This window comes from Haliaeetus albicilla, chromosome 18, assembly GCF_947461875.1.
Source record: "Haliaeetus albicilla chromosome 18, bHalAlb1.1, whole genome shotgun sequence".
Classification (NCBI taxonomy): domain Eukaryota; kingdom Metazoa; phylum Chordata; class Aves; order Accipitriformes; family Accipitridae; genus Haliaeetus; species Haliaeetus albicilla.
The window spans coordinates 29989063-30003322 of NC_091500.1; the positions used below are offsets into that span (position 1 = coordinate 29989063).

General features: G+C 61.3%; 2 protein-coding genes across 5 annotated transcripts; one reads left to right on the forward strand and one right to left on the reverse strand.

The window, feature by feature from the left end:
• Positions 1-576: 576 nt before the first annotated feature.
• Positions 577-9235, forward strand: AAAS (aladin WD repeat nucleoporin). 4 transcript variants are annotated; one of them, XM_069806382.1, is made up of 17 exons: positions 577-595; positions 1596-1725; positions 2040-2167; positions 2631-2686; positions 2880-2971; positions 3341-3387; positions 3939-4037; positions 4865-5008; positions 5179-5299; positions 5577-5701; positions 5941-6001; positions 6178-6268; positions 6831-6924; positions 7062-7129; positions 8174-8255; positions 8596-8680; positions 8926-9235. In XM_069806382.1, exons 2-17 carry the CDS (start codon positions 1609-1611, stop codon positions 9037-9039), a joined length of 1524 nt encoding a protein of 507 aa, XP_069662483.1. In that variant the 5' UTR covers positions 577-595; positions 1596-1608; the 3' UTR covers positions 9040-9235. The 4 variants fall into 4 exon arrangements, with proteins under 4 accessions (XP_069662483.1, XP_069662482.1, XP_069662480.1 ...); XM_069806381.1 differs by lacking the exon at positions 577-595 and adding an exon at positions 1288-1353; XM_069806379.1 differs by lacking the exon at positions 577-595 and adding an exon at positions 1360-1501.
• A 1575-nt stretch (positions 9236-10810) lies between these two features.
• Positions 10811-13944, reverse strand: MYG1 (MYG1 exonuclease). The gene is given in 9 exon segments (XM_069806389.1): positions 10811-11042; positions 11045-11158; positions 11161-11330; positions 11423-11604; positions 12304-12426; positions 12506-12655; positions 12870-13029; positions 13111-13223; positions 13744-13944. Coding segments are annotated over 9 exon segments (1233 nt in total). The 5' UTR covers positions 13936-13944; the 3' UTR covers positions 10811-11013.
• Positions 13945-14260: the final 316 nt, after the last annotated feature.

A 14260-nucleotide genomic window follows, 5' to 3' on the forward strand; every position in this document is an offset into this window, starting at 1 on the left:
GTTTGCTCTTTTTGGGGTATTCCGCCCCCCAAACCCACCAGCCCCACTGCCGCTCGCCGTGGGTGGGCCAGTGCCAACGAGAGCATCCAGCCGTGTGTCCCCGAGCCAAACCCCGACCCGGCGGCCACCGAGGGCTCGACCGCCCGGAGCCTCCCAAACCACGGAGCCCAAACCCATCCAACGATCCCCCCAAACCCCCAGTGGGGACCCTCCCTTTAGCAGCACCAGATTTCCCTGCCTCGCTATCCCAAGGGGGGGGCTTAATTTTTTGGGGGGGGGGGGTGTTCAGCTCCCGCCGGCGGGTCCAAGGGAAGGGAAGCCACGAGGCCACGCCAGCCCTGCGGTGGTTCTGATGTCGGCGCCGTCCAAATCGTTGTCTCCTATCAAACCCCGCTCGCTCCGTAACGGGTGAGGAATGCAGGGCCCCCTGCCGCAGCCCCCCCCGCCACAGCCTTTATTTAATATCCTGAAAAAATTAAAATAACTTTTGCGGCCGCTAAGGAAAACACAGAGATAAATATAATAAAAAGCGAGCCGAAAACAGGAGGGGAAGGGAAATTGAGAGCCCAAAAAGAGGAGTTGGGAGCGCTCCAAGGTGAGGGGGCTGGGGGGGGGCGTGCAGCACCCACTGTCCCGCCTGGGGGGATGTGGGCACCCATGGGACCTGGGGTGGGGGTGACACGGACACCCACGAGACCCAGGCACCCGTGGGACCTGGGTTTGGGGTCGGGGGTGACACGGACACCCATGAGACCCAGGCACCCGTGGGACCCAGGGTGGGGGGACATGGACACCCATGAGACCCAAGCACCCGTGGGACCTGGGTTTGGGGTATAGGGGGACATGAGCACCCATGAGACCCAAATACAGGGTGGGGGACACAGGCACCCATGGGACCCATGCCCGGGGGGGCACCCATGGAAGTGAGCACCTCCCCTCCCATGGGACCCTGCACGGGAGGGTCATGATGTGCTCGGAGAACCCCAAGGTGGGGGGGATGAGCAGGGTGCAAGGGGTGGGTGGTGGTGGTGCACCCTCCTATTTATCACCCCCTTTTACAGTGGGGGGAGCCCCCAATTCACAGGAGGGGGGGGGTCCGCTACAGAGGGCAAGACGAGACACGCAGTCACCGCAGAGGCAGACCGGGCAGGGAGGGGTGCCCACCCGTCGTGTGTCTGTCTCTCTGTCTGTCTGTCTGTCCGTCCGTGTCCCCCCCCCCCCGCACCGTGCTCGAACCGGGGGGTCGCGGCCCCTTTAATTCCTCCCCCCGCCCCCCGAGCCGCCAGGGGGCGCGCGAAGGCGGCCGCGCCGGGGATTGACCCTCGCCGGCACCCGTCCGCGCGCTCGGAACGTGTGAGGGGCGACATGGCGGCCCCCTGGGCCTGAGAAAGGCGGGGGGGGAGGCGGTTTGTGTTGGGGGTGTGAGGGGCTGAGGCGGCGGCGGCTTCGGGCTGAATAGGGGGATTCCTTCCCCCTCAGCGTTCCCCCTCGCTGCTCGCAGGTTTTGCTGGGCAGGGACTTAGCGGGGGGAGGGCTATGGGGGGGGATTTTGGGGGGGGTATTTCTCAGCCCCTCAGCCCGTTTTTCCCCCCCAGGCCCCGCGGCGGGATGTGTTCCTTAGCGCTCTTCCCGCCCCCGCCGGCCCCCGGGGACATCACCCTCTACGAGGTCAATAACAGCTTGGTCTGCGGCCGCCTCCATGAGCAGCTCACCTTCCAGAACCAGGTGAACAGCCCCCCCCCCCCCCCCCCCCCCCGCCAGACCCGGGGGTAACGCACTGACACCCCCCCGTGACTGGAGTTTCAGCCCCTTCTGCTGGGGGTGTCTCCTCCTCACCCCCCTCAGAGGTTCCCCTCAGCCATGAAGGAGGCAGGCTCACACCTGGGGCATTTCTTCATCCCTTCGCTCCATCTTTGCTTCCCGTCTTTTATCACATCGCTATTTGCTTTCTGCAACTGGGGGGGGTCCTTTCCCAGCTGCCCCCAGAACCCCCCTCGAGCTCAGCTGCCTCGCTCACCACACGGTTTCGGTGCCCGCAGCTGGCAGACCTGCCCGTCCTCAGCCTGCCCAAGGAAACCCTCAAGGCTCACAGCCGGCTGGAGCACAGCACCCAGCCAGCCTTCATCCACCACCGCGAGTCCCTCTGGAAGGGATGCCTCAGTGCCTGGTGAGTGTGTGTGTGGGGGGGGGGTGTCCCCTCCACCCTCAGAAACAGCCAAGTCTGCGGGAGGCAAAGCTGGGAGCTGTCTGTTCACTTAAAATCTGCTCTCAAATGCCCTTCCCGGTACCTGTCCTGCAGCCACTTCACCCTGGAACATGGCAGAGGCTTCTTTGCCCCTTCAGCTCTCACGCACGAGCAGTGGGGATACACAGCCTGCTCCCAGTCTGAGCTTCCTGAGAGAGTTTTGGGGGGGTTCATAATATGGCTGAGAGCTCAGCGCAGCTGGGGGCAGGTCCAGCAGTCACTGGTGACTGGGGTAAGTGCCCTCAGCTGAGGGGAGAGCTGGTTTGGAGGCCCCGGGTGTTCTCAGCAGGTGAGGGGGATTTTGTGGGGATGGGGAGAGAAGTGGCCTGGGCTTTGCGTCACCAACACACGGGGTGAGGGAGGCTGACCGAGCTTTCTGCTGCAGGCGGGACGTGGGGCTGTGCGGGGTGCTGAAAGAGATCGCCAGTGCCGAGGAGGAGGGTGAGTCTGGGCTGCTCAGGGAGAACCTGGAGATCTCCCGGGTCTCTCCAGATCTCACTTTGATCCTTTGGTTCCCTTCATCCCCTTTTCCATCATGCCTGTCCCTGCCTGTCGCAGCTGCCTGTGCTTCCTCTGCCCGTCGGGCCTCTCGTTGAAGACCATGGAAGATCTGATGGTCCTTTTCTCTCCACAGGGCTGCAGTGGGTGAAGGCAGGCTCAAGGTACCTGCTGGCAGTGTGCCACTGGCTCTCCTCACTGCATGGCTCCCTGTTCCCTCACCTCTCGGTGAGTCTTTTTGGTGCTTTACCTTCATGCTCGGGAAGGCAGGGATGATGCAGCATGTCTGGCGACGCTGACCCTGTGCCAGTGGGCTGGTTTGCATGGCGGGTGGGTGCTTCTCAGCTGAAAACACAGCAAAATATTTCTCCTGGTGGTGCCCAGCTACAAATGCTGCAAATTTCCTTTGCCAAAGGGAGGAAAATGGGTGCTGGAAAGGCATTAGGACAGCAAAGTGCTCCAAGAGAGACCGAAATCGAGATGGGGGGAGAAGGAAGAGGGGGTGTTTGGATACAGGGGGGTCCTCACTGCTGTACCAGAGGCAGCTCCTGCTCTCACGTGCACTGCCAGCTCAGTGTTAACTCTTCTCCCCCAAAGCTAACCAGCGAAGACATGATCGCGGCGTTCTCACAGGCGGTGGACTGGTGAGTCCTGTGTGTTGTGAAAACCGTTGTCCGTGGGCGTCTGTAAAACCCTACGAAAGGGGGTTGTGGAGCTGAGCGAAGCGGGTGGGGGTACGAGGACAAGATCACCCCATTTTTTAGATGTTCAGCCTCCCCATTAGACAGATGTTAGGGCAAATATTTCCCCATTGCCTCTGGCTGCCCCAGTTTGTGTACAATGATGAAGAGGCAAATCATGCCCCGATGCACTGCACGTGGAGGAAACAGCATTAAACTAGATCAGCACTTGGAAAATTCCTCCAAATATCAACCCTAGACTGTTTGTTAACTGGCTCCTCAGCAGAGCCCTGCAAATAATTGGCAGGAACAGGGAATTTATCAGAGAAAATGGTCCCATTCAGCAGCAAAAAGGAAGTTTTATTTTACTGGTGACTCTGGGAACTGCCTTTGTCAGCCCTGGGGGGCTGCTAGGTGGTCATGCCTGATGCCCGCGAACCCATCATTGCTGCCTTGAGCCGGGAACACTGGTGTGGCAGCTGGCATGCCTCACCCTGCTCCGTTCCTCCCTCCAGGGCCGGCTGCACCATCCGGGCCTTCGCCTGGCACCCCCACACCAGCAAGTTTGCTGTGGCTCTTCTGGATGACTCCATTCGGGTCTACAACTCCAACAGGTGAGAGCTGGGCCGCTCCTTGAGCACTGCTGGCCATGTCCTGGGAGACACTGCTCCTCAGGGAGTGCCTCCGCAGAACGCCCTGCTCCCCCTTTTGCCCTCTTACATCCACCTCCAGCACATGCTGAGGATTCCTCCTCCATCTCTGCCCTGCGCTGCCTTGGTGTTCGCTTGGGCTTTGCTCTCGCTGGCCCTGTCTGTCCCCAGAACCTCTTGTTGTGTAGCCAGAGCTCTGCAAGGACATCTCCGAAAATCTCTGGCCTTAAGTTTACGTTTTTCTTTCCCTCCCTGCTCTGTAGCTCCTGGGGGCATCCCAGGTGGCACACAGCCTGGCTGCCATCACAGGCAGAGCAGCCTCTTGGGTGTCATTGAGTCTCCTTTCTCCTCCAGGTCTCCCTGCTCCCCCAGTGCATGTAAAGCCCTCCTCAGGAGAAGACTCTGCCGGCTGGTCCTGCAGCCCTCCCCGCGCCTCCCTGCAGAGGCACTCTCCCCCAGCTGGAATTTCAAGCCAGCAAGTGCCACCTCCCATCCCGGGGCCGGGCTGTGGGCAGCATGGGGCACGACACTTAATTGCATGAGGTGTGCTCTGGCTTGCTGCACGGTGCTGGTGTCACCTGGCTGGGATCTCCTCTGTCCCTCCCCCCCCCACCCAGGAAGCAGGTCACGGTGGGGCACACCCCCCACTTCTCACTCTATGCTTTTAGGCCCCAACTGTGGTCAGAGCTGGAGAGAGGACACTGGGAGACAGCCTGTGGCCCAGCTCAGGCTGTGTGAGGACCCTTGATCCCCCATTTTTCCTTTTGTCACGATTCCCTTCTCTCCGGCAGTGCCACCATCCCCTCGCTGAAGCATCGCCTGCAGAGGAACGTGGCCGCCATGGCCTGGAAGCCACTCTGTGCCTCCATCCTTGCCGTCGCCTGCCAGAGCTGCGTCCTGGTTTGGCACCTGGATCCCACCTCCCTCTCCACCAGGTGACAGCCCCACGCATCTCCCCGGCCCTTCCATGGGTTGTTGCGAGCCCCTTTGGGTTGACGCCAGGCAGGTGCCCATCCCGCCAGCAGACAAAGCGCTGGCTTTCAGCAGCACGTGGGCCAGCCCTTCTCACCATCGACCATGGTGGCTTCTCTCTCCTTCCCTACAGACCATCATCTGGCTGCGCTCAGGTGCTGTCCTACCCAGGGCACAGCCCTGTCACCAGCCTGGCCTGGGCTCCCAGCGGGGAGCTGCTGCTCTCAGCATCACCGGTCAACACAGCCATGCTGGTGAGTAAGAGGCTGAACCTCCTGGAGTGCTGCCTTTGGGATACCAGAACTGTGAGCCCACCGTGGGGTCACCAAGGGACGGTTCGGCTGTGAGACTGCTGAGGACAGGCGGCATTTCGTCAGAGGATGGATTAGGCAGCTCCTGAATTTGAACTAGATCTGAAAGCATCAGTCTGCATTCCCTAATGCACGCAAAACCACCCCCAAAGCTGTGCTAACTACCTGGTCAGAGTTCAGGTCCTGGTGTCATTATCCTTCTTGTTGTCCCCTCCTTCAGGTGTGGGATGTGTCCACCGAAAACTGCGTCCAGCTGCAGTGGTTTGGGGGCGGTGGTGTCACTTACTTGGCTTGGTCGCCCGATGGCAGCAAGGTCCTGGCAGCCGCTCCCTCCGCAGTGTTCAGGTGAGCTCCCCGCCTGTAAGATGTTTTATTTCAGCCCTTATTATCTTTTTCATTTGCTCCAAACCGAAGCAGATCTGAATTCTTTGTGTCCTAACTGCTCCCATTCCTACTGCATCTGATGTGGGGGGTAAAGAGGGGTGGGCAAATTGTGTCTGATGTCTTGGGCTTCTCTCAGAGCAGTAGAATCGGGGCAGATCTTGGGAGTTTGTCCCACTTACTTCTGTCTGTCTCTCTTGCAGAGTGTGGGAAGCTCAGATGTGGACGTGTGAGCGGTGGCCCACTATCAAAGGACGCTGCCAGGTAGGATGGGGACATTTCCCACCCCTGCGGGGCACAGGTTGCCTCCAAGACCCTCGGGGATGTGTAATGTGTTTTACTAAATGCCCCCCATTTCCAGCTGGCTCCACAAAGTCCCTTGCAAGCTGCTACCTCCCTGGCCTGGGTAGTGGGTGTTAACGTGGCTCTGTGTCCCGCAGACAGGGTGCTGGAGCCCTGACGGCAGCCGACTGCTCTTCACGGTGCTGGGTGCGTCTGTCATCTACTCCTTGTCCTTCTCGGAGTACAGGGGTGAGTCTGCCTGAGCCAACCACCCAGGCGAAGCTTTCCAAGAGCCAGTGGCTGGTCCCCAAGTGATCTTGCTTTTGGCTGTGGCTGAGCTTGGGCAGATGGGCTTTTTGCTTATTAGCTGCATTTTCCAGCCTGCTGGGACAGTGGCAGGCAAAGCCAGGACACGTAGCGGGAAGAGTGTCTCAGCGGTCTCTCAAAGCACAGAATCTCTGTGGGGTTGAGTTTTTTCCCCCCTCGCGTTGCTTCTCGCTCACAGTTATGAGTTTGCAGTCACAAATGGTTTGCAGAGAAACTTTTACAGCGGGTTAAATGCCCAACTCCTGTGGCTTTTTTTCCATGGAGGTGGCTGGTCCTGATGTTTGTGGAGGGGAAACCTCCCCTGTCCTCCACCCCAAACATAAGCAGATGATACCAGGCTAGCAGCATGTTGCCCCACAGCTGCTCTAAGAAACAGAGAGGAATTCTGCAACACTTTGGAAACAGAAGTGTGATTTAGGGCAGTGAGATGACCCACACAGTAATTTAAGCAGGAGACATGAAGTGACCAGGCTGTTTGTTTCAGGGGAGATGCAAGGGCAAGTGGGAGGCTCAAAAACAGCTTCTATCGTGGCAGATCTGTCTGAGACCACCTTCGAGACACTCTATGGGGAGGAGAGGTGGGTCTGGCTGCGCCCGTTGCCCTAATGCAACACCTGGGATGCAGAGGGGTCTGCGCCCCCCTCGGCAACAGCCCCCAGGTGCTGGGGACATTGGCTGGAGTGGGGTACTTCACCGCTGCTCATGCTGGTTTCAGGATTGGAGGAGAAATCCACTCCATGGTGTGGGACCCCACCGGTGAGAGACTCGCAGTGATCATCAGAGGTAAGAAGGAGGTGCTGCCTCCACCCTGCCTGCCCCAGCGCCGGGCTTTGCCTGAAAATCCCCTTTCCAGTAGGCAGAAGGGGCACAAACCCTGTGGGGGAGAGAAGTCAGGTTGGGAAGGCAGCACCCACCCTCCATCCTTCTTCACCATGACTCCGCTCCTCTGTATCCTTCAGAGAGGGATGTGTCTGAGTTCCCTCCCCACTTCCAGTTGGACAAATCACCTTTCCCAACCCCCCCGCAAGGTCTCCACTTTCCCACAGTGCCCACATTACGCCTGGAGCCCGACTGGGCCTCTTGGCTCCGTTTTTTTAGGAGCAGCCCTTGGGATAATTGAGCCATTCAGGCTCTCCTGGATGGGCCCCGCTCTGAGACAAAGCAGACCTTTGAGGGAACACCAAAACGTGGTGCTGGGGATGCTGCTGCCTTGGGCTCCCTCCCTGCATGCCACCGGTGGGGAGACAGGCGAAGCTGCTGGGCCGAAACTCAGCATCTTGGTTCATTTGCTGTGCTTAAAGCTGGGTGGGGAAGAAACCAGGTGGGGGGAAACCCTGAGGGTACAAGGACTCCCATAGCTGTCCCCCCCATCCTCTGCACCTCCAGGTAGGTCCTGTGAGGATCTCAGTGCAGAAACTGCAACGGGATGGAAAATACCCTTCATATTGGAGAGACAGGGCCCCCACGTCACACCTTACAGGCTGGGGTGTTTCCAAAGGAGTCGCCTCATCTCTTGCCCAAACCCTTCTCAGCCAAACCTAGCTACCTGAGACCTCGGAGCCAGCTTTAAATCACTGAGAGGTCTTTGAAAGCCCCATCCCAGAATCCTGCTTGCCTCTGTGTGAGGAAAATGCAGACCTCAGCCAGCTTTCCCCCACCTTGGTGTCTGCCTGCCTCTGTCTCTGCAGTGCCCAGCTGCCTCTAGTTGCTCCCCACAAAAACCTGACCTCCACATCCCGGGTCTCATGTTGGGGGGCCTGTAAGTGTGCCTGTGCTGTCCCTCGGGCAAGGGAAGGCCTTACTGCTCCTTCTCTCTCCCTCCTGCAGGGCATGCTGATGTTCCTGAGAGCCAGACGGTCATTGCTGTGTTTCGCACCCGCAACAGCCCCGTGTTTGAGCTCCTGCCGTGGTGCGTAGTAGCGCATTTTTGGGTTGGTTGCATACCAGCAGTCCCCCGGGGAGTGGTGGGGAAGAGCAGACCCACCTGGAGCAGAGAGATGCTGCCGCTCTGTGCTCCTGCTTCAGGCAGTGTCACCGTTTTTACCCCAGAATCAGTTATGTTTTGGCCATATTGTCCATTATCCACCTCAAAACCCTTTGCTTCAGGTTGCCCTTGCCTGGTGCATCCCAGCAGGGCCCAAACATCTCCGCTTAACCACAAGCTACCCTGAAGGCGCTGTGTTTTGGCGGTATGACCAAGTACTGCCCCACGGTCGTGCTGTAACTGTGGCTTTTCCTTTCACCTGCAGCGGTTTCCTGCGGGGTGAGTGCGGCGCGCAGCCCCAGCTCATCGCCTTCCACCCCTGCTTCAAGAAAGGTGCCCTCCTGACCGTGGTAAGTGCAGTCCCCAGTTTTGGCAGCAGTTTTGGGGGCTCCCCATCGCTGTCCCGGAGGGAGATCAATCCAGCGGCAGAGCAGGGAAGGTGGAAAAACCTCCCTACAGTGTCCCAGTGGGGAGGAGAGGGTGGGGAAGGTGTCCTTGCTGGGATCACGGGGAAGACAAGAGGGTGACGCTTGTACTGTCATCCCCTGCTGTGTCCTGTACTCATCTGCTTCCTCCCATCCTCTTCCCCCTCCAGTGCTGGTCCACGGGGAAGATCAGCCACATCCCCTTCTTCTTCATGAGCGCCCACGTCCCCTGCAACAGCTCCAGCCCAAGCCCCGTCATAGCCAGCACCAGTGTGTGTGAGTAGCCCATCTTGGAGCTGTGATAACACCTGGGTCCACAACAGCATCTTCCTGAAGAGCCGGTGCCAGGACACTCCCTCCGCATCCTCCATCCTCCTCCTGGGACACACAGCCCGACCTCAGGTGCCTTTAATACCTCCTCAGGGTCTCACAGCTCACAGGGCTCGTGCTGTACAGATTAAAAGTGGCTCTTTTTCCCCTTGCCTTCTCCATGCCTTGCTCTTTCCTCATGCAGGGGGAGGGGGGGGGGCTTAAAGTTTTGTGTGGGGCGAGTTCTCAAAGTCCCACGGGTCTGTGCATGTTTCTGGAACTCCAGTGCTGCTTTTCCATGTCAAAAATAGCTGGGGGCGAACCTGCAAGAGAACATCCATTCCCTGTGCCTTAAATCGGTTTTAATTAAGGCAGCTGCTGCAATGTTGGGGTGCTGCAGTGCTGGTGGGTGTGAGCCCTCTGCAGCCCATGGGCCCTGGGGCTTTGTTTTGGGGTTGAAGAGCTGCTGCCCTAAGGGGAAAGGTGAGGGCAGAGGGGGCTGAGGGGTCCTCAGCTGCAAGTGCAGCCTCTGGGCTTTGCCTTGAGGGTGGGAAGAACCACCCAAAGTGAACCAAAAACTCTGTGAGTCCATAAAAACTGAAACTTGGCCCATTTGGGGCTGCAGCCAGGCAGCGAACGTGCCAGCCCGCGTGAGCCCAACCAGTGCTGAAGCGGTTGCGGGGGGGCAGATGGGCCACCCCCCTGCCCAAAGCAGGGATTAATGGTGAGGCTGGAGGGGGGCAGCGTGGTTAAACCCCGGGATTACATGTGTTTAATCCCTAGGATTACACAGTAATAGCTCTGCTAAAGCCTGGGGCATGGAGATGATTGGGAGAGCAGAAGGTCCCTGCTCAGCCCCACAACCTTGGCTCCACAAACACCCCCAGGACCCCCAAAATCCTCCCCAAAGCCAAGCCCCAACACAGGGCAGGGAAAACCCCATAGGGGCAAAGACAGCAGCAGCCAGCCCCTCAGCAGTGCTGTGTGGGGAGCAGAGCCTGGATGGGGGTGGCACGAGGATACGGGGTGAAAACAATGGGATACGAACCCACTCCAGCCGCTGGGGCAGGTCTGGGGGGGGCCCTCACGCCCCTGGGGCTCCCTGGTTTGCTGCTGGTGATGGCTTGTGTCCACGGCGCCTAAGAGGACGGTGCTGAGTGTCTCTTCCTCGCCCTCCTCCTCCTCCTTGGGGCTGGGTGGTTCGCAGGGCAGCGCCCGCAGGTACTCGAGGTGCAACTGGGTCTCAGCTCGGCTCCTCCGGACGTATCGGCCCACGTAGATGAGGATGGCACCGAGCCACCCACCCACGGCCGCCAGCACCACCACGTCCGGCGCCCGTGGCCGTCTGCCCCCTCCCAGGGTCTCGTTGCAGCTGCTGGTAGGGGGCAGCACTGGTGGTGGGCCCCCCCCCAGGCATCTGCAACCCCATGGGCAGGCAGGCAGCCCCAGTGCCAGCAGGAGCAGCCAGGCTGCCCGCATTGCCCTGCGACAGGAGGCTGGAAGCGAGGGGGGGGGCTCCCTGTTTCCCCCTCTGCACCGCCAGCTGCACGGGTTTGTGGCGGGGGGGCAGCAGGATGCCTGCGTTCCCCTCCCAGGCTCCCAGTATGGGGAGGGGTGTAGGGGGTGGATGATGCCTGCACCCGCTTCTGTACCCCAATTCACAGCCCCTTGGCAAGCCCATATCGCTCTGTACCCCAAGGACCCCTTGACACCCCCCGTCAGCCCCCACTGCCTGAACAGCAAATGCACTGGGAACACACTGGGTTTTACTGGCGTTGGGAACCCATCAGCAGCAGACACGTAACAGGAATGGGGACAATCTTCGGAGAAATGGATCCAAAAAGTCTCTTGGTTTAGGCTCTGACTGGGCTCGCACCAGTCCAACACTGGGACTGGGAGCAGCGACACCCCCAGGGGCAGCTTAGCCCCCCCCCAGCCAGCCAGCGCCATTATAGCGTCCCGCTGCGATCCCATTGATGTGCTGAGCAGGGACAGTCTCAGCCATCCCCAGCAGCAGTCCCTGGAATCCCCCCCACTGAGCAAGGGGTCCCTTTTGGGGTGACCACGATGGGAGGGGTCTCATCTGCTCTATGCTCCCCCGCCGTGCTGCTGCGCCAGCGTCTGCCGGGCCATCTCCAACGCCCCCTCCCGTGTGCGGTTGCCTCCGATGAAGCCGCTGGCATGTACGAAGACGCAGCCAGGGATGCCGGTGAGCTGGGACAGCTCCTCATCCCGGACACCTCGCCAGGGCTCAGGGAGAGGGAGGCTGCAGGGGAAGAGAGGGAGGTGGCAGGTGAAAACCTGCCCCCATGGGGACACCACTGTGGCTGGGGGATGCAGCAAGGGGACAAGTCTCACCGGCTCTGGAAGGTGTGTGGCCCCGCTGGGACGCTCTGCACCCGCCACTGCCCGCTGCGGTCGGGAAAAAGCACCAGCTGGAGGGGGTTGGGCAGCGCCAGCTCCTGCTCCAGGCTGAAGACGTGCTCCTTCCAGGGGCAGCCGCCCTGCAGGAGCTCCAGCACCACCCCGCTCACGTCTACCTAGGTGAGGGGGACATGCTGGGCACACGGGGGTCCTGCCCACGCAGGCCCCGCACCATCCCATCCCTCAGTTTCCTCCCCAATCCACGTGTATCTGCTGCTGGGTGCTCTGCCGAGCCTGCATGGGGAGCTCTGGGGTTGCAGGAGTGTGTGTGGGAATACTGGGGTGCACAGGGAGGTGTGGGGAAGCACAGGAAGGTCCGTGATCGTGCACAGTGATGTGGGGGTGCAGAGGGGGTGCATGAAGATATTAGGGTGCAGGGGGAGTCACATGCATGGATATAAGGTGTAGGGTACATTGCCACGCGTGGGGATATGGGCGTACACAGCTATACATAGGTATATAGAGCACGTGAGGGGGTGCACAGCCATGTGTAGGGGCATAGGGGAGCAGAAGGGGGGTACACAGCCATATGTAGGGGTATAGAGGCACAGGAGGGGGTGGCACAGCCACGTGTAACAATATAGGGGCACAGCAGGGGGTGCACACCCACAGGCAGGCGTATAGGAGAACAGGAGAGGGTACAAGGCTGTGTGTAGGGCTACAGGAGGGGGTGCACAGCCATGTGTAGGGATATGGGGTACAAGAGGCACCCTGGGCCATGCAGGGAGGTTTATACTGAGGGGACGTGGCCTCCCCTCACCCCAACGCTCCCCCCCAAACTGTCAGACTCCCCCCAGAACTGGCACGGTGGGTACCTCAAAGCGTCGCCGGATGGCATCCTCCACCACCACCCGCGCAGGCAGCCAGGCACGGTGGTAGTAGTCGAACCGGTCCATGAACTCGCCCCCAACCAGCTCCATCGCCCGCTTGAACCCCGCCTGGGGATGCAGAAGAGGGTCAGTGGTGGCCCCAAGCAGGGTGGCCCCGCTCCCACCCCGCCACATTCCCCATCCCCACCTCAGTGTCCTGGTCGGGGTCATTCCAGCGGGGGTTCAGGTGGCCCACGCGGGCACTGAGGGTGGTGGTGAGGGCATAGCGGGGCTCCCCCTCTGCCTGTGCGATGCCGTTGTCGATGGCATCGATCTCCTGCACAAAGTTCTCGTACAGCTGGGGACAGTGGGGGGACAGACGGGGTCAGCCCAGCCTGGAGCCTAACTGTGCACCAGTAGCTAGAACAAACTGCTCCCCTCTTTTACAGGGTCCCCCTCCCCAAAGCACTCTTTTATGGGGTGACCCCCACCAAGGGGAAGCCCTGGAGAAAGCTGTGCAGCACTGGGGTGGTCAGAGGCCCCCCCCAAGACCCTCCTGGTTCCCCCGGTACCTTATCGTAGAGCACCTTCACGACAGGGCTGTCCTGCGGCTGTCCCAGGAGCCCTGCGAGGATCTGGGAGCCGAAGTGGCAGTAGACCAGCCCAGCGCTGCTCAGCTTCGTGGTCCAGGGCTTGTCGGGACGGAGGCTCCGCATGGACTGCGCAAAGGACCTGCGGGGCCATGGGGTCAGCCCCGAGGGACCCCTGGCATCCAGGGGACCCCGGTGTCCTGCATGGCTGGGGAGGCCTCACCTCTGGTGATGGTCGTAGCGATGTCGCTCGGGGTCGTACTCACCCCCTACGTCCACCACCACGTCACACTGGGCCAGGCGCTGGGGGTCCCGGGTGCGCACCACCTCCGCGTCCTGCCGGGGGGGGGGGGAGTGGTGCGGGGAGGAGAAGTGAGGCTGGGGAGCCCAGGGTGGTCACCAGGAGTGACCAGGGACCCCCAAGAGCTGCCCCTGGTGAGACCAGGGACCCCGAGGAGGGACTGGGAACTTAAGGGTGACCCCCAGGTGGGACTGGGGACCTGAAGGGTGGCCCCTGAGTGCGCCTAGGGACCCCGATGGGCGACTTGGGACTTAAAGGTGGCCCCTGGGTGGGACCAGGGACCCCCAAGTAGGACTGGAGAGCCGAAGGGTGGCCCCCAGGTGCGACCGGGAATACCGAGAGGTGCCCCCAGGTAACAGGGAACCCCGAGGGGGGGACTGGGCACCTAAGGGCAGCCCCGAGGAGAGATGCGGGCCTCGAGGGCGGGCAGGGATCGGGGCAGCGCACGGTGTCCCTGTCCCGTTGCAGTGGTCCCGGGAGGGAGCCGGCCCGGTAGCAAGTGGGCCCAAGCAGGCCGCAATCCCGGTCCCGCCGTACGGTAGCCCGTGGCCGTACCCGGTAGCGGGGCAGGAGACGTAGCAGGTAGCACGCTAGCACCTCGTCGCAGTGGAAGGTGCCGTCATGGGTGCCGATACGCGGGGCGGGGGCGGGCTCGGGCCGCAGCCGCTTGGACCCGGCCGCGGCCGCGCTCCCGGTGCCCACGGCGGCGGCCATAAGGCGAGCGGCACTTCGCATGGCACTGCGCATGCGCAGCCACCCCCCACCGCCGCAGCGGCACTGCTCATGCGGAGCACCGCCTTCCCGAGTCTTCCGGACGGCGCATGCGCCAACAGCTCCCCCGCACCTGTCCTCCTTCAGTCTGCGCATGCGCCAGCCCACCCGACCCCCTCCCCACCGCTCTACGCATGCGTTGGCACCGCCCAGCCCCCCCCACCCATCTGGCCCTGCGCATGCACCAGCCGCGCCCGGCTGCCGTGCCACCGCCCCACCCCTTCGCCAGCCCCTCCCAGTCCTCGCCCTTCTGTCCTGCGCATGCACCAGTTCACCCAGCTCCCCGCCCCTCCGCCGCGCG

Bases quoted from the DNA above. Each gene is read 5' to 3' on its own strand.
- AAAS (XM_069806378.1), top strand. From the start codon at position 1,537: ATGGGGGGGGATTTTGGGGGGGGTATTTCTCAGCCCCTCAGCCCGTTT. The intron at 2,972-3,340 runs GTGAGTCTTTTT...TCTCCCCCAAAG, and splicing joins CCCTGTTCCCTCACCTCTCG to CTAACCAGCGAAGACATGAT. The intron at 6,269-6,830 runs GTGAGTCTGCCT...TGTTTGTTTCAG, and splicing joins GTCCTTCTCGGAGTACAGGG to GGGAGATGCAAGGGCAAGTG.